General features: G+C 45.3%; 2 protein-coding genes across 20 annotated transcripts in view; one reads left to right on the top strand and one right to left on the bottom strand.

Moving 5' to 3' along the window:
* CAP (Cbl-associated protein) overlaps positions 1 to 18,718 on the bottom strand; it is a 1,014,121-nt gene that overhangs the window by 146,298 nt on the left and 849,105 nt on the right. For 17 of the 18 annotated variants that reach the window (XR_012887795.1, XR_012887796.1, XM_075881103.1 and 14 more), the window contains one exon: positions 2,312 to 2,368. The exons of the other annotated variant lie outside the window; for it this stretch is intronic. Coding sequence is in view for 15 of the 17 variants with exons in the window: in XM_075881103.1 (XP_075737218.1) it covers positions 2,312 to 2,368 (57 nt within the window). In the remaining 2 variants the exon portion in view is untranslated. The remainder of the gene's footprint in view (positions 1 to 2,311; positions 2,369 to 18,718) is intronic. 18 annotated transcript variants of the gene reach the window in all.
* The window catches only part of LOC119160731 (uncharacterized), a 166,925-nt gene that overhangs the window by 101,967 nt on the left and 46,240 nt on the right, over positions 1 to 18,718 (top strand). The window contains exon 2 of one of the 2 annotated variants that reach the window (XM_075881119.1): positions 3,531 to 3,854. The exons of the other annotated variant lie outside the window; for it this stretch is intronic. Within the exon in view, the coding sequence (XP_075737234.1) occupies positions 3,531 to 3,854 (324 nt within the window). The remainder of the gene's footprint in view (positions 1 to 3,530; positions 3,855 to 18,718) is intronic. 2 annotated transcript variants of the gene reach the window in all.

The following is an 18,718-nucleotide window of genomic DNA, read 5'->3' as shown; positions in this document are numbered from 1 at the left end:
TGAAATGAAGACGCGAAACACACTTTTTGTGTATCTGCTGCCCTGAACAAGTTACTCATATATCACTTGTGTGCTTTCTCCTTTTTATAACTACATATTTTTAAAAATAATTACTGCTGCAATGCAGTGAACATGTTAAATGGATTAAGTACAGGTGGCAACTATCAGTGAGCATTAACTTAACAAATCAGTTTGAGTTGGATGGCACTGCATACTTGACCACCCTTAATGCAAAATGCTTGGACAAAAGGACAAAAAGACAAGTGCTAGCGCCCAATGGCCTATGTCCTTTCGTCCAAATGCTTTGCACTCAATGATGGTCAAGTACCAATGAGCAATGCAATTCAAAATGAAGTGAACATTTCAAGCTCATGCCGCTTTTAAAAGAGTGCACTTTAAAAGAGTTCTTGATATAAATGTATTCCGCACAAAATTGCAGCATGTCCTATGCCCACTACCAGCAGTGCGGTAGTGCCCCATGTGCTTCAAGAAAGTGTGCCCTGAAAAGGCATTTTGCACAACACTGCTTGCAGTATTAGAACACAACCTGCAACTGCTGCTAGCAACGGGCACTCCCAAATTTGTCAATTAGCAGAAAGCAGTCTTTCTATGCAATCAAGACTGTGGCGGAGACAACCAGTCTCACTGAACAAATTTCTACCGCATGCCCACAGAAAATTTTTCGTATAAATGAAAGGAAAGTACAAACGCAAGGCGCACGCAAGTAGTAGCGTCCTTGAAAAAAGCTCCTCATTTTCCTTGTTGATGTCAAAAAAAAAAAATTTCGGACAATTCACTACAGTGAAATAACAAAACAAGACAAAGAGCTCCACTAAGGATTGAATGTGACTGTTTTCTACTTTCGCCGTTCCTACTTACGCAAACATGAAACCATTGCATGAAGAGCTGTGCTTGTACAGTATTCTCTTGTAACAAATGAAAATTGCAACAAAAGGCAGCCACACAGCTTGATGCTACCTCATAATGCACAAGTTCCAGCCCTGTGGCTCTTCTTCATTGCCACGGCATGTTACTTGAGAGTATTGGCTAATATGAGGACGATTTCAAGGCAAGATCTGGTATATACCTATAAGTTTTGCCTTAAACAAATAGACACACCAACGATTCCCTTAGATGCAACAGCAGACAAAACAATATGCCTGTTGCCTCGCTCAGTGCTAACGAAAGAAAGCATGACATGTGGCTGTAGCATACTGTCTAGTCGCAGTGGTGTAGGCAAAACAGTGCATGCAATGTGGGTCTAAAGCCCATGGTTTCAGTGCAATGCTCTGGCAGACACGCAGTGCTTTGTTTCCACGTATGGCATCAGTAAACGCACCGGTCCCATGCCTCAGTAATAATGTCGTAGGTACCAAGTGACAGCACATGTTAGCATGGCACCACCTCGTAACAGACCACCGCTGTGAAGTACATCTCGTGCAGCACCCCACTACTCTCCTGTCTCGCTATCCATGCTCTATTCAGTTCCTCATACGGCAGCCACTGTCATTTTCCTCAGTCGCCTTTTAAATATGCTCCAGTATGGTTTGCCTCGCGCTGCATGCAACAGACAATCACGCTGGAATGGGCAGTCGAAGCTTGTTCAATATCCCTTACACTGCTGCATCTGTCAATGTACAGCTAATGTACACTGTAATCGTGCTACTGGAGACAGTAATCCCCAAGATCAAACAATAGCTATTAACAAAATATACCAAGTCAGAACTTCAATGGTAGCTTGTTACTCCCTCCAATGCTCCATAAGGGGTGCCATCTATGGATAGCTCGAAATTTCTTCCTCCAGCAACATGTGACCTGAAATATTTGCCCGAAGGCTTTCTCTGTGTGTAAGAATGTCATGAAGAAGAACGCTAGACCTACTATGCAGACACATTCTCCTCTGGCTCAAGCACACTTTATAAGCAGAAAAATAGAGGCAGAAATGAGTTTTTCTTTCTTCAACTTCACACACTTAAGGCTTGTTTGACCAAGAAAGTAAAAGCAAGATTTCTGCTGCTGCTATTTTTGCCTGCTGCATGCAGTAGACACCAGCTTCCCAATGGTGCTCACAACCTGAAAAAGCTAATTGCCAAGGATGTTGGCATTGAACATTCTATGGAGGGGTACAGGGCTTATATTCAATGCAACTGGATGCAGCTTTTATGACATCCGTCAAAAGAAATAAAGAAAAATGAATGCCAAAGAGGTGCTGCAAAGCAATAGCATTACCAAAACAAAACAAAAAGAAAAGTTCTTGGATAAGCTATCACCACATGCTACTATACAGGTAATGGGGCATGTGTCTTCCTACCTTCGTATTCGTCGAGGTCAGAATTGTCCGGAGGAGGGTATGGTCCAATGACGGGCTCTGTTCACGACACACACACACACACACGCGAGGTGTGGCAATTCAGTGACACACGTCTTAACAATGGTTGCCAGAGCGATGTTTTGATGGCTGGGCCACACAAAACAGGGTCTGGGCTGACTGCGCCTCTTCTGTTATCAGAGCATTCATGCAGGCAGTGTGCATGCAAAGAGACCAGCCTCATGCAAACAAGCTACATGCAAATACTAATTCAAGTCACACGAGAGGATAAAGGAAAACAGACTTTGCAGAAGCCACCAAAAGTAGCAGCCTCCTACCACTATGCTGTGCCCGATACATAGCACTGGCAGTAGCACACTGTCAGGCAGCAGCAGAAAAATTATCTCTGTGAGCACTACAAGACATGTTAGGTGCTTGCGTTTCACTAAAGTCCCACTAGCTGGGACAACTAGTGAGAGGCAGTGCACTACAAAGCAAACACTCACAAGAATGTGTCAAGTGGGTAAAGGACTTTAAAAAATATTTTTTTCTTCTTGCCACGGATGACTGCACACATGCATGCTGAAGTTATGCATGTGTGTTCTCTTACAAGCAAACAAGCAACGAAGACTCGTTATAGCATTCAAAGTGAATCCCTATCTCATCCAACGAAAGCCCAAGTAAGTGAGACTAGTCATTTAATACTTCTTATTGTCATGAAACTGCGCTGTCATGCTACGGGCAAGCTTCATACGCTACTCGAAATAAGATGCAAGCATGAGGTTACTGCCACTGATGAAGGTGCGCTCCTTTCGATTGACAATTATCAGCTTTCAAAACTCCCTTTGAAAGTCACGCAGGCAAGGCAAGATCTTACCGGCAGACGTTTATTCAAGTTTTTTTGAGAATAATCTGAAAATACAGAGCTCTAGTTAAGCAGCACTTGAAAAAATTTTTTATTTCTTTATCAATTTTGATGAAACTTGGCGAGTTTATGTATGTGTGTATGCCGACTTGAGATTTCATATATGCGAATATTTTTATTGTATAAAGTACAGTTTTTAGAATACACACTTTTTTATGACCCTTTTGGGGAGTTTTTTTAAAACTAAGAGAGTAACAAAGTGGTGTTAAACTAAGAGAGTAACAAAGCAGCTGCCGAGGTGGGCTCGGCAGCTGTTCTGTGAGAGTGACCACTAATCCTCTGCACTTCACCATCCAGGTTATTCTTCATGCCTTCGCTCTGATGCTCTTTCTTGCACTGTCTGGATCATCAACGTGCGCATCACTAGTGCGCGCGCTACCATCCCGTGGACCTGCTCAGATTTCAACATGCGGGACTTGGCTGGACAGTACTCGGGATTCAACGAGGCAAGCCATGCCACTATCTCAGCACTTGGTCCTGGGCACAGCTTGGAAGGCCCCATCGTCAACGACATCAATCGTTCCCAAAGCTATAAAGCCACCGCCCCCGTTGTCATTGCCTTGTGGACTTGGCAGCTTTTCTGCGAGAGTGACCACTAATCCTCTGCACTTCACCATGCAGGTTGGTCCTTCATACAGCCTATACGCAAAAAAGTCGAGCAATTACCTCTTACTACAACTGCCGAGCCCGCAGCGCCTGTTTGCTACTTGTTGTGAGTGTGGAGCTGTCGTGCGTTCCTTGCTACTAGTCGCGGGTGATATCGAGTCGAACCCAGGACCCGATAATGCGACGATTCTCGCCGAGCTGCGTAAGCTAACTGCGGGTCAAGCACTGTCATTACGAAAATTAAGACATTAAGGCACAACTTGTTACCACGAATAACACTTTCGCCGAGCTCGCTAAGCGTGTGGCTTCTGTGGAAGCGAGTTGTGAACACATCGAGTACTTGCGGCAGCACCTTGGAACCGTACAGACTGACAACACCGAAACTGTGTATCATGTTTCTCATTTACAAAGCCGTTTTGATGATGCCGAAAATCGGTCCAGCCGCAACAACCTGATTTTTTATGGTACCCCCGATTCTTCATCTGAATCGCGTGCACACCCTGGAGAAGCAACCATTCAATTTTGCTCCGAACAACTGAATTTAACAGTCGACACAAAAGAAATAGAGAGAGCGCATCGCTTGGGTCGCCATACCTCTGGCCGTAATCGTCCCATCATTGTCAGATTTTGTGCCTTTAAGACGAAAGAAGCAATCCTTACTAACGCTCGTAAGTTGAAAGGTACCACATACAGCAATGGGGAAAACTTTTCTCAAGGGGTACAAAACGCACGTAAACACCTTGTCGTCTCTGCAAAAAACAAGTCCGTGCCTTACTCACTTCGATTTAAAACGCTACACATTGGCCCATGACGCTTCTTCTTTGATGAAGCTTCACAAAGTGTGCAAGAACAACTATAGCTATCTCGTCACGCCCATCAACCGCGCAGCCACCTTACTCGCATGCCCCGTGCCACCGTTTCCCTCTCGGTTATCTTCACTAACATTCGCAGCTTCCTTCCAAAACGTGAAGTAGTGTCGATTGATTGATTGATTGATTTGTCAGATTTAACGTCCCAAAACCACCATATGATTATGAGAGACGCCGTAGTGGAGGGCTCCGGAAATTTTGACCACCTGGGGTTCTTTAACGTGCACCCACATCTGAGCACACGGGCCTACGACATTTCCGCCTCTATCGGAAATGCAGCCACCGCAGCCGGAATTTGAACCCGCGACCTGCGGGTCAGCATCCGAGTACCTTAGCCACTAGACCACCGCGACGGGGCGAAGTAGTGTCGAATCTGGTGTCATCATCCGATAGTAATGTAGTTGTACTAACCGAAACATGGCTTTCCAGTGAAATCACTGATGCTGAAATTTCGAACAACTTTCCCAACTTTGATATTTTTCGAAAATACAGGCAAGGTGGCAGAGGGGGTGGGGTATTAATCGCCGTTCATACTGAATTATCCTATTGCCCTCTCAATATATTAAGTGACCTCGAAATTCTGTGGCTAATCTGCGTACCGAACTTTCATCTATTATTCTTGGCATGTGCTACAGGCCCCCTACTGATCATACCGGGTTTCCCAGCAAACTTAACAATATTTTGAGTGATTTAGCCAAACGGCACCCTAATGCATGCATTTTGCTCTTCGGTGACTTTAATTACCTCAGTATTGATTGGTCTTCTATGCAATTAGCTACAGGTAACTCGGAGGCTGCTGAATTTCTACACTTCTGCCTTAACCATAATCTGACCCAACTGATAAAAGAACCAACTTGTGTCACGGTAGATGTGCCAACACGCTTGACCTTATTCTGACATCGCATCCCGAATTCATGTCATCAATTAGTTACCTTAAAGAAATAAGTGATCATAAATAATTCATGCCACATTTTCCCTCAAACCACCTTTTCACCATTCGCCAGCAAAAAACATCCCGAATTCATGTCATCAATTAGTTACCTTAAAGAAATAAGAGATCATAAAGTAATTCATGCCACATTTTCTCTCAAACCACCTTTTCACCATTCACCAGCAAAAAAAATTCGCCTCTACAATAAAGGTAACTACTCGGCCGTAAATGACGAACTGCATGAATTCTATCGGTCCTACGAGTCGACATTTCACAATCGCTCTGTGCAACAGAACTGGTCATATTGTTACGGGGAGAAGGCGTCTGAAAAATGCCTTTACTTTCGGTAAACAGGCAGGCATACAATATGGAGCCCGGTCTGCACGAGCTCACCCTAAACATCGTCCTCTTTTCTAGAATGTTCATTTGTGGCGCCCCATAGCATCACCCCCGGCGGCGAAGGCACCGTCTCGGTGCTTGGTTGGTCTGAGTAAAATCGTTTCAGCCGAGTGACGTGAACAATGTCAGAACACGATCGCGCGCTGGTGGCGTTAAGAGGTTCAATTTCATATGTCACGTCGGTGACTTGGCGCACCACACGGTACGGACCCGAGTACGGTGAAGTCAGCTTTTCGCACAGGCCAACTCGCCGCGACGGCGTCCAGAGAAGGACTGTGTCACCTTGACTGAAGTGGACATCACTATGGCACGCGTTGTAGACCTGTCGTTGTCGTTCCTGCGAATCGCTCAGACGCCGGCGAGCAATCTCACGTGCCTCTAGAGCTCTAGAAATCACATCGCGGGCATATTCAGACGTGTGGCCAACGGCAGGAAGGAGCGTGTCGAAAGGCAACGTAGGTTCTCGTCCGTACAGGAGGAAAAATGGCGAGAAACCTGCAGTGTCATGCCGAGACGTATTATAGGCAAAAGTTACAAATGGAAGGGCGAAGTCCCAGTCACGATGGTCGGAAGAAACATACATGGCGAGCATGTCCGTGATGGTTCTATTTAGCCGCTCCGTGAGCCCGTTGGTTTGAGGATGATACGCTGTTGTGAACTTGTGCTTTGTAGCGCAAGAGTGCAATATGTCTTGGATAACTTGTGATAAAAAGTAGCGACCCCGATCGGTGAGCAGTTGCCGAGGAGCGCCGTGGTGTAATATGACGTCTTCTAGAAGAAAGTCAGCGACGTCGGTCGCACAACTGGTAGGAAGGGCCCGTGTGATTGCATACCGAGTGATGTAATCCGTGGCGACTGCTATCCACTTGTTTCCGCTCGCCGATAAAGGAAACGGTCCTAGTAAGTCAACACCTACCCTATAAAATGGTTCGGATGGGATCTGAATGGGTTGAAGGCGTCCCGCTTTAAGGGTTGCTGGTTTTTTGCGGTGTTGACAGGATTTGCATGAGGCGACGTAACGGCAGACGGATCGGTAAATACCGGGCCAAAAGAAGCGACGTCGAATGCGGTCATAAGTTCTTGAAACTCCCAGGTGACCAGCTGTCGGAATATCATGCAACTGTGCAAGGACAGCCTGACGCATATGTTGTGGTATGACCAACAGCAGCTCAGGTCCGTCAGGATGCATGCTGTAGCGATATAAAACGCCATCTTGGAGCAGGAACATACGGAGAGAAGGAGGAGTTGTGGGACCACTAAGCCGAAGGATTATATCTCTGAGGTGAGGATCACGGCGTTGCTGATCTCCGATGTTGCTAAACTCGGAAAGTGCCAAAACGCAAGTAGACTCATCGCTCTCAGAAAGGTCTGCTGGGTCTACTGGATGACGCGACAAGCAATCAGCATCCTCATGGTGGCGACCTGATTTGTAGACAACCGTGTAGGAATATTCCTGTAGCCGTAGAGCCCACCGGCCGAGACGTCCACTAGGATCTTTTAAGGACGACAACCAGCATAAGGCGTGGTGATCAGTGACAACCGTGAACGGGCGTCCATACAAATAAGGCCGAAATTTAGCCACTGCCCAGACGAGTGCGAGGCATTCGCGTTCTGTGATGGAGTAATTTCGCTCTGCTGGCGATAAAAGACGGCTAGCGTATGCAATAACGCGCTCGCAGCCATGCTGTCGTTGTGCCAAAACGGCTCCGATGCCGTGGCCGCTGGCGTCGGTACGCACTTCCGTTGGAGCGCATATATCAAAGTGGCCGAGAATCGGTGGCGTCGTAAGTCTACTCGTCAGTTCAACGAATGCTCTGGTTTGTTCAGGTCCCCACACAAAAGTCACATTTTTTTTTAGTAGTTCCGTGAGTGGTCGTGCGACGTCAGCAAAATTCCGCACAAATCTACGAAAGTAAGAACAAAGGCCCAGAAAGCTTCGAACATCGTTCGCAGAGGTCGGCACAGGGAAATCTTTGACGGCACGGATTTTCTCAGGATCAGGACGAACACCAGAAGAATCGATAAGGTGTCCAAGGACAGTAAGCTGCCGGCGGCCGAAGTGACATTTCGACGAGTTTAGTTGGAGCCCTGCTTTGCGGAAAACCGAAAGAATTATTGAGAGACGCTCGAGGTGTGTTTCGAAAGTTGGCGAAAAAACAATGACGTCATCAAGGTAGCATAAGCAGATTGACCACTTGAAACCGTGAAGAAGAGCGTCCATCATTCGTTCGAATGTAGCCGGGGCATTGCATAAACCGAACGGCATTACTTTGAACTGATAGAGCCTGTCGGGAGTTATAAATGCCGTCTTTTCACGGTCCAGGTCATCAACTGATATCTGCCAATACCCGGAACGAAGGTCGATGGAAGAGAAATAATTTGCGCCACTAAGGCAGTCAAGAGCGTCGTCTATCCGCGGCAGAGGATATACGTCTTTTTTCGTAACCTTGTTAAGATTTCTGTAGTCGACACAGAAGCGCCAGCTGTTATCCTTCTTTCTCACAAGCACAACGGGCGAAGCCCAAGGACTTGAAGAAGGTTCAATGATGTCTCGGGCAAGCATCTTGTCGACTTCTTGCTGGATCACGTGGCGCTCGGTGGAGGAAACTCGATAGGGTCGCCGGTGTACTGGATTTGCATCACCGGTGTTGATCCGATGTTTTACGACGGTCGTTTGACCTAGGGGTCGGTCGCAGAGATCAAAGACGTCTTCATACGACGCAAGAAGGCCACGAAGCGCAGACACATGCTCGGCCGGGAGATCAGAGGCAATCATTCCAGTTATGCAGTCTAGTGTACTGCGCGACTGAATACTTGTAGATGACGGTGTATCCTCTGTTAAGGCCGATATGTGGAAGTCGCCGGCCGGGGCAAGGGTTGTAAGGGATATTCCTCGTGGCAGCACTTCAGAGCAAAGTCCAAAATTCACAATAGGGAGACATGCCACGTTGTTCTTCATTGTGATGATGGTGTGAGGGAACGCAACATTGAGCGAACAGAGTACTGTAGGATTAGGTGAAATGACATAATCGCCGTCAGCCACAGGTGGATCAGAAGAGACGTCGATATACGTCACAGCTCGGCAAGATAGGCGAACAAAGTCGGCGGAGCATAGCTTTGGCGGCGCAGGATCAGGAGGGTCAACGGCGTGTGGTAGGACGAGCTGAACAACACCAGCAGAACAGTCAATCAGGGCGGAATGTTCCGACAGAAAATCGAGTCCCAATATGATGTCATGTGGGCAGTGGTCCAGTACGTAAAACAGAACAGTGGTATGACGTCCAGCAACAGTGACACGGGCGGCACACATCCCGGTAACCGCTGGTGTTGCACCATCAGCTACTCGGACAAGAGTGATCGGAGCAGGAGTGAGCACTTTCTTGAGTCGAGCACAAAGGCTGGAGTTCATGACTGAGATGTGAGCGCCGGTGTCAATGAGTGCTGCCACAGAAGTACCGTCAACATTTACTTTAATCAAGTTGTTGTGTCCGGGTATCGTGTGTAGAGGAATTTTGGGTCGGGTCGTCGAAGCAGGCTCACCTCTAGGAGCTGCGCCCATCAGTTTTCCGAGGACTGGTGGTAGGAGGGCGAGGGGGAGCGACGTCGGTTAGTTGAGCGGGACATGCGTCCAGAGGGTGACGGAGAGCGGCTTGGTTGGGCGGGCCTGGATGGCGAAGCATCATCTTGTGCCGTGTAGATCGGCATCCGAGAGCCAGCAAGTGGGCGTCGGGTGTTGGCATAATGCGACCATGGCTGCCAACCCCAGGAAGTGCGGCAATGACGTGAAATATGGCCCACTCGTCCACAGTTGAAGCAGATCGGTCTGTCATCGGAAGTTCGCCATTCTGCCGGGTTCCGGTAACGTGGGCGGTTGTTCGGTCCGCGGGACATATTAGGTGTACTGGGCAGTCGGTAGTCAGGTCGGTTAACGGGGCATAGCGTCTGAAGTCCGGCGTTGGCTAGTTCCTGGCGTACGACACTCTTGATTAAGGAAATCGTGGCGCGAGAGTCGTCAGGGGCCTGGACTTGGTCAGACAGAGGAGATGCTGCTTCGATTTCGTGGCGCACGATGCGCACGATATTGTCGGAAGCAGCATGGGCTGGTGCCAAACGGGCGTCCTCGCAGGTTGATGTTGCAGCCGTGTTGGGAAGACGCGAAAAGTGCGGAGTGATGCGGCGACTTTTCGCGTCTTCAAAGCGTCGGCATTCATTAATAACGTCATCTACGGTCGATGAGTTTCGATATACGAGGAGATTGAAAGCGTCATCGGCGATTCCTTTGAGGATGTGCGCGACCTTTTCAGATTCCGGCATCTTGTCATCAACCTTCCGGCAGAGGGCGAGCACATGCTGTATGTATGTGACGTACGACTCGGTGCCGGACTGGAGTCGGGACGCTAGTTCTTTCTGCGCAGCACGACGACGCCCGATGGGCTTGCCGAAGAGATCGATGAGTTTTTGTTTACAGATGTCCCAACTTGTGATATCTTCCTCGTGGTTGGAAAACCAAAGTTTAGCTGTACCATCAAGGTACAAAATAATATTGGCCAACATGAGCGTCGGATCCCAGTTGTAAAGAGCGCTCACCCTTTCGTACAGCTGAAGCCATTCCTCCACGTCAGTACTGTCACTGCCCGAAAATGTGCCTGGGTCACGCGGTTGAGTCAGGACGATGGTGCGGTTAGTAGCAGCTGGATGCGGTGCTGTTGGTGGCTGCGTAGTTGGACGAAGCACGCTTGGGGTAGTCTCCGAAAAATCCTCGTGTTCGTCTTGATCAGGCATCGCACAGGCAGCCAAGGAACGTCCGCTGCGTAGAATCGTCGTGGTGTTGACTGTGGGAAGACCCGCACTCTCCACCAAAATGTTACGGGGAGAAGGAGTCTGAAAAATGCCTTTACTTTCGGTAAACAGGCAGGCATACAATATGGAGCCCGGTCTGCACGAGCTCGCCCTAAACATCGTCCTCTTTTCTAGAATGTTCATTTGTGGCGCCCCGTAGCAATATTTTCAGGGCAAGATGAATGTTTTAGCGGACAAATATATTCTAGTCACCACTATTCCTTCTAATCGTCATAAGCTGTGGTATACCAAAACCCTTAAAACACTTGAGAACAAAAAGAAGCGGCTCTTTCGTACCGCGAAGTTTAAACCAAATGCCAACTCGTGGGACAGATATTATCAAGCTGAACACGCATATCTCGCAGAAGTTCGAGAACGTAAACATTCCTTTTTTTACTCCGACCTTCCCCGCATGATAACTGATAACCCCCGTAAATTCTGGCAGATCATTAACCCTCAGCCCAACCGCACTATCCGTATCTATACGGATCAGGGTGATATCCTTTCAGATTCTGAGTGCACTAATATATTTCTGAGGATAAGCAGCTCCGTCTTTTAAACATAAATACTCACAGTGTTGCAAATAAATCGGAACAACTTGAAGCTATCATATTGGGCCATAACCCACATGTTGTAGTTATTGCAGAGACTTGGTTACGGGGTGATATCGAGGACGATACTGTTTTTCCCCCTTCTTATCAAGTATTCCGCCATGATAGATCGTCTAGGGGCGGTGGTGTTGCCGTTCTGATAAAACATGGAATTAACTGTACTGCTTTGCAACAAATAAGTAATCATGAGAGCGTTACTTTAAAAGCATCTTGTTGGGGGCGTTGTTTTCTCATTTTTGCGGCTTATCGTCCACCCGATTCCCCACCGGAGTACTTAAAAGCTTTGTATGACCATATGGCGACATTTCGGCATGACAGAATTTTTCTGGTAGGCGATTTTAACTTGCCTGGCGTCGATTGGGAAAATACTATTTGCAGTACAGGATTAAGCACTCACGCGTCTTACCTTTTTGATATAATGTTAAACCATGACATGCATTAAATCGTAACACAACCAACACGTGTTTCAGGGTCAAGCAGCTCGATGCTTGATCTAGTTTTTCTGAGCCGTATAATTGAAAATATTACCGTGAATGTTAGTAGCGGTATTTCTGACCATTTAATTGTTGAGTTTTCCTGTGTTTTTGAAAATATACGCTACCCCGGGCCTCGGCCCAAATCTGTATTTGTCAAACATTTTTCAATGGCCCAGGATGAAAGTGTGTTAGACCATCTCGGCCTTTCCCTCAGATGGTTTTGTGGTTCCGATGCCGTCGAATTATGGGATAAATTCAAGAACATTTGCGTATATTGCCTCGACAACTTCATTCCAAACAAAATAAGACATGTACGAAAAACAACTCCATGGATAACGCGTGAAATTTTGCATATCAAAAGGAAAATCAAAAGGCTAAGATGAGGAGCGGCTGACCGTAATACTATTAGTGCCAACCAAATCGTTCTCAACTCCGCAGTCGCAAACTCAAAGCGTCTGTACTTTGAAAATACTTTGCCAAACTATATCAGAAATGCCCCACAGAAGTTTTGGCGTTTCCTGTCCAGTAAAATAAAGCCTATAAAACAACTTAACCACGGTGGCATGCTCCTTGTTGAACCTCTCCATATTGCTGAACATTTTAATGCTTATTTCCAAAGTGTTTTTTCTAAATCGAGTGATCCCATGCCTACAATCCATGTGCCTTCAGCTCCCGATGATGACTTTATATCTTTACCTGGTGTTGTTTCATTGCTCCTTAACCTTAAAACAAAAGCTTCCCCAGGCCCGGACAAATTGCCCAATATTTTTCTTCGCCGTTATGCCGAGATGTTGGCTCAATTTCTGGTTATAATTTTTTGCGCGTCTCTTTCAACCGCAATTGTACCTCCTGACTGGAAAATAGCCCGCTTGGTACCCGTTTTCAAAAAAGGTGACCCTGCATGCCCTTGTAATTACAGGCCAATTTCTATGACATCATCGTGTTGCAAACTTCTTGAGCATATCATAGCTAACTACATTCACAAATTTTTACATGACCGTAATTTGCTTTCTTCTGTTCAACATGGTTTTAGAAAAGGTTTCTCTACAGTAACGCAATTAACATCGGTTGTTCACAGTTTTGCCGCCATTCTTGACAAGTCGGGCCAAGTAGATGCTATTTTTCTGGATTTCTCCAAGGTTTTGATGTTGTTTCCCATGTTCACCTTATCAATAAATTACAATCTACTGGTCTTCCTGCATTTATAGTTAACTGGATATCTTCGTACCTGAGTAACCGCAAGCAATTCGTTCGCATTGATAATGACTGTTCACAATCCCTCCCCGTGACATCTGGTGTCCCGCAAGGAAGTGTCTTAGGTCCTTTGTTGTTTCTCATATATGTTAACGATATTGTGGATGTAATTACTGGCCCTGTTCAAATAAGGCTGTTTGCAGATGATTGTGTATTATTTAATGAAATAACATGCCGAGAAGACCAATCAGTATTGAATTCCAATCTTTGTAATATATATGACTGGTGTACTAAGTGGAATATGAACCTAAATGCCGACAAATCAGTTTTTATGAAAATAACCAATAAGAAACTTCTCTATCCTTCCCTTACAACCTTTCAGGACAACCTTTGAACGAAGTTACAGAATATAAGTACCTGGGTCTTACCATAACAAACACTTTGTTGGAACAAGCACATTTCAGACATTTGTGCGTCATCCTTTCGTAAACTGAGCTTTTTAAGACATAAGCTCAAACATCCTGTCCTGCATCCTGTCCTGCAAGTGTTAGAATGCTAGCCTATACATCTATTGTAAGACCGAAATTGGAGTATGCATGTATAATCTGGGACCCTTACACAAAAACTAACATTCATGCACTTGAGATGATTCAGCATAAAGCGGTTCGGTTCGTTTACTCTAAATACCGTTCGAGCGATTCCCCAACCCAACTCATGAGAGACCATAACATACCAACCTTAGAACTAAGACGTAAAATCCAAAGATTAAAATTTCTTTATCTTCTCAAGAATAACAAATTGTCAATGAGACCAGAACAATACATCCAACCACTCACCGCTCGCAGAACAAGACACCGGCATGCCGACTCTCTAATGCCCTTCAATGCTAGAACTAACATTTTCAAATTCTCCTTTTTCCCGCGCACTGTAACCGAATGGAATCAATTACCAGCATTATTCATAAATAGCATAGACTCAATTGAACATATTGTATCTTGACCTGTATTGTTAAAGTGTTAAACGTCTTTCTTATTCATTGTTTGAGTTATGTCCTTATTCTTCGCGCTTTTCATGTTCTTGATCTTCTGTTGTCCTTATTACGAGCTTTGTAAATATGTCCCTCCTGCTTGGGCCCTTCACTGGGCCTGCAGTATTATGTAAATAAATATTCAACACCGGTTTTTCATCCATTTTCACAGCCGAACCAGACGCCCCCCTACCTGAGTGCCCTACCCCTATCATGTCAATAATGCCGGCTATAAATTTCTCGGCCGAAGGCGTCGCATCACTGATTGAAAAGCTAAAGGCTTCTTCGTTCGCAGGTGTTAATGACGTCACTTCTAAACTTCTAAAGAACACAAAACATATTTCTGCCACAGTCTTAACCTTGTTGTTCTCGCAGTCTCTATGATCAGGCACTCTACCGAATGAATGAAAAGTGGGGAAGGTCGTTCCCATCCACAAGTCAGGTAACAGAGTTTCACCATTAAACTACTGGCCCATCTCCATAACCAGCATACCATGTAAAATCATGGAACATATCATTTGCACTAACACCATGAACTTCCTCGATTCCAGCAGCTTTTTCCATTCATCACAGCATGGTTTTCGCAAGGGTCTGTCCTGTGAAACACAGCTCGGTCTTTTTGTTCTTGATTTGCATTCCAACATGAACTCTAATATACAGGTAGACGCAATATTCCTTGACTACGCTAAAGCCTTCGACAAGGTACCACATCAACGCTTGCTGTTAAAACTTTACCACTTAGGTTTGCATCCAGATGTCATACAAGGGGTTAAAGAATGCATTACTAATCGGTCTCAGTGTGTGTGCATCAATTACATAGCCTCTAACCCCGTCCCTGTATCCTCCAGTGTCCCCCAGGGTTCCGTGCTGGGTCCCCTATTGTTCCTGATATATATAAATGATCTGCCATTGGAAGTTACTTGCTCTATTCGTATGTTCGCAGACGACTGCGTTATTTACCAGTCAATAAGAAATACCTCCGACCAGGCTGTGCTGCAGAGCAGTTTATCTAAATCCTGAATTGGTGTGATCGCTGGCTTATGGTCCTGAATCCCAGTAAATGCAAATTAATGTCCTTCACCCGCTCGCAAAGCCCTCTCCTCTATCGGTACAAAATTGCTAGCACTCCTATTGAATCTGTTAGTACCTTGAAATATCTCGGTGTAACTATCTCCAAAGATCTCAATTTGTTTCCGCATGTGTCCAACGTTATCTCATCCTGTAACAAAACCCTAGGCTTTCTAAGACGTCATTTACGCAGCTCTCCTCCTAACGTTAAACTCATCGCATACAAATCTTTAATTTGACCAAAACTTGAGTACGCGTCCGCAATCTGGAATACTCATCAATCTTATCTCATAGACGCATTAAAAATGATGTAGAACCGCGCCATCAGGTTCATTCACTCATCATATTCGTATAACATTAGTGTATCCTCATTAAAGGCGGCAACTGGCCTGCCCGCTCTTTCTTGTCACCGTCGCACTACCAGCCTATCCCTGTCTCAAAATGTATTCATCATCATCATCATCAGCCTGACTATGTCCACTTCAGGACAAAGGCCTCTCCCATATTCCCCCAGTTAACCCGGTCCTGTGCTTGCTGCTGCCAATTTATACCGCAAACTTCTTAATCTCATCTGCCCACCTAACCTTCTGTCTTCCCCTAAGCGTCTCTCATAATCATATAGTGGTTTTGAGACGTTAAACCCCACATATCAATCAATCAATCTTCCCCTAACCCGCTTGCCTTCTCTGGGAATCTAGTTAGTTACTCTTAACGACCAGCGGTTATCCTGTTTACGCCCTACATGCCCGGCCCATGTCCATTTCTTCTTCTTGATTTCAGCTATGATATCTTTAACCCCCGTTTGTTCCCTAATCCACTCTGCTCTCTTCTTGTCTCTTAAGGTTACACCTACCATTTTTCTTTCCATTGCTCGCTACGTCGTCCTCAATTTAAGCTGAACCCTCTTTGTAAGTCTCCAGGTTTCTGCTCCGTAGCTAAGTACCGGCAAGATACAGCTGTTATATACCTTCCTCTTGAGGGATAGTGGCAATCTACCTGTCATAATTTGACAGTGCTTGCCAAATGTGCTCCACCTCATTCTTATTTTTCTAGTTACTTCAATCTCGTGGTTCGGCTTCGCGGTTATTACCTAGAAGACATAGTCATTTATAACTTGAAGTGCACTATTAACTATCTCGAAGCGCTGCTCTTTTCCGAGGTTGTTGTACAATACTTTCGTTTTCTGCGGATTCATTTTAAGACCTACCTTTCTGCTCTCCTTGTCTAACTCCATAATCATGAGTTGCAATTCGTCCCCTGAGTTACTCAGCAATGCAATGTCATCGGCGAAGCGCAGGTTACTAAGGTACTCACCATAAACTCTTATCCCTAACTGTTCCCATTCTAGGCTTCTGAAAACCTCCTGTAAGCACGTGGTAAATAGCATTGGGGAGATTGTGTCCCCCTGCCTTACACACTTCTTGATTGGTATTCTGTTGTTTTCTTTATGAAGCACTATGGTCGCAGTTGATCCCCTGTAGATTTCTTCCAGGATGTTCGTATATACTTCATCGACACCCTGATTCCGCAGTGTCTGCATGATGGCTGATATTTCTGCTGAATCAAACGCCTTCTCGTAATCTATGAAGGCTATGTATAGTGGTTGGTTATATTCTGAGCATTTCTCTATTACCTGATTGATAGTATGAATGTGATCGATTGTTGAGTAGCCTGTTCAAATCCTGCTTGTTCCTTTGGTTGACTGAATTCTAATGTTTTCTTTACTCTGTTAGCAATTAACTTTGTAAATAGCTTGTATATTACAGAGAGCAAGCTAATCGGCCTGTAAATCTTCAAGTCCTTGTTATCTCCTTTCTTATGTATTAAGATGATGTTAGCGTTCTTCCAAGACTCTGGTGCCCTTCCCGTCAGGAGACACCTCGTAAACAGGGTGGCTAGTTTTTCTAACACAATCTGTCCTCCATCTTTCAGCAGATCTGATGTTACCTGATCCTCACCAGCAGCTTTGCCTCTTTGCATGCTCTCCGAAGCTTTTCTGACTTCTTCTATCATTACTGGTGGGGTGTCATCTGGGTTACTGCTAGTTCTTATAGTATTAAAGTCGTGGTTGTCCCGGCTACTGTACAGATCTCTGTAAAACTCCTCCGCTATTTTAACTATCCATCCATATTGGTAGTTATTTTGCTTTCTTTGTCCCTTAGTGCATACATTCGATTTTTGCCTATCCCAAGTTTCTTCTTCACTGCTTTGACGCTTCCTTCGTTTTTCAGAGCATGTTTAATTCTTTCCATGTTATACCTTCTTACATCGGATACCTTACGCCTATTAATCAACTTCGAAAGCTCTGCCAGTTCTATTTTGTCTGTTGTACTTGAGACTTTAATGATTTGATGCTTTTTAATGAGATTCTTCGTTTCCTGGGAAAGCTTGCCAGTGTCCTGTCTAACTACCCTGTCTCCAACTTCCACTGCACACTCCGTAATGATACTCATCAGATTATCATTCATTGTATCTATGCTAAGATTGGTTTCCTCACTAAGAGCCGAGTACCTGTTCTGAAGCGAAACTGAATTCCTGTACTTTCCCTCTCAGTGCTAGCTCAGTGATTGGCTTCTTGCATATCAGTTTCTGTCGTTCTTTCCTCAAATCATCATGTACACAATGATGATGAAATGAACGTATTATTATTATTAATATTATTATTAGTCTAGGCGAATTCGAGACCGTACCATTTTATGGTCACTGCATTGTACCTTGCCAATCACTTCCACATCCTGCACCATGCCTGGGTGTGCACTCATTAGAAAGTCTATTTCGTTCTTATTTTTGCCAATAGGGCTCCTCCATGTACACTTGCAGTTTCCTAGTTTTTGGTAGAAGGTATTCAAAATTTGTAAATTATTGCGTTCTGCGAATTCTACTAGTAGCTCTCCTCTGGCGTTTCTAGTACCGATGCCATAATCTCCTACTGCCTGGTCTTCAGCCTGCTTCTTCCCTACCTTTGCATTAAAGTCTCCCATCAGTATTGTATATTGTGTTTTTACCTTACTCATTGCCGATTCCACGTCTTCATAGAAGCTTTCAACTAAAGCGTGATCATGGCTAGATGTAGGCGCGTAAGCCTGTACCACCTTCACCTTGTATCTGTTATTCAGTTTAATTACGATACCTACCACCCTTTCATTAATGCTATAGTATTCCTCTATGTCGCCAGCTATGTTTCTGTGAATTAGGAACCCCACTCCCAGTTCTCTTCTGTCAGCCAAACCCCGATAGCAAAGAACGTGCCCATTCTGTAGCACCGTATAGGCCTCATCTGTCCTCCTAACCTCACTGAGCCCTATTATATACCCTTTGACACCCTCTAGCTCCTCGAACAGTACAGCTAGACTTCCCTCACTAGATAAGGTTCTAGCGTTAAACGTTGCAGGTTCGGGTTTCTATCGTGGCCTGTCCAGATCCAGAGATTCTTAGCACCATCTGCTACGTTGCATATTTGACTGC

The sequence above is a fragment of the Rhipicephalus microplus genome, chromosome X (assembly GCF_043290135.1).
Source record: "Rhipicephalus microplus isolate Deutch F79 chromosome X, USDA_Rmic, whole genome shotgun sequence".
In the NCBI taxonomy this organism is placed as follows: Eukaryota; Metazoa; Arthropoda; class Arachnida; order Ixodida; family Ixodidae; genus Rhipicephalus; species Rhipicephalus microplus.
This window is presented reverse-complemented; position numbering and strand designations above follow the sequence as displayed.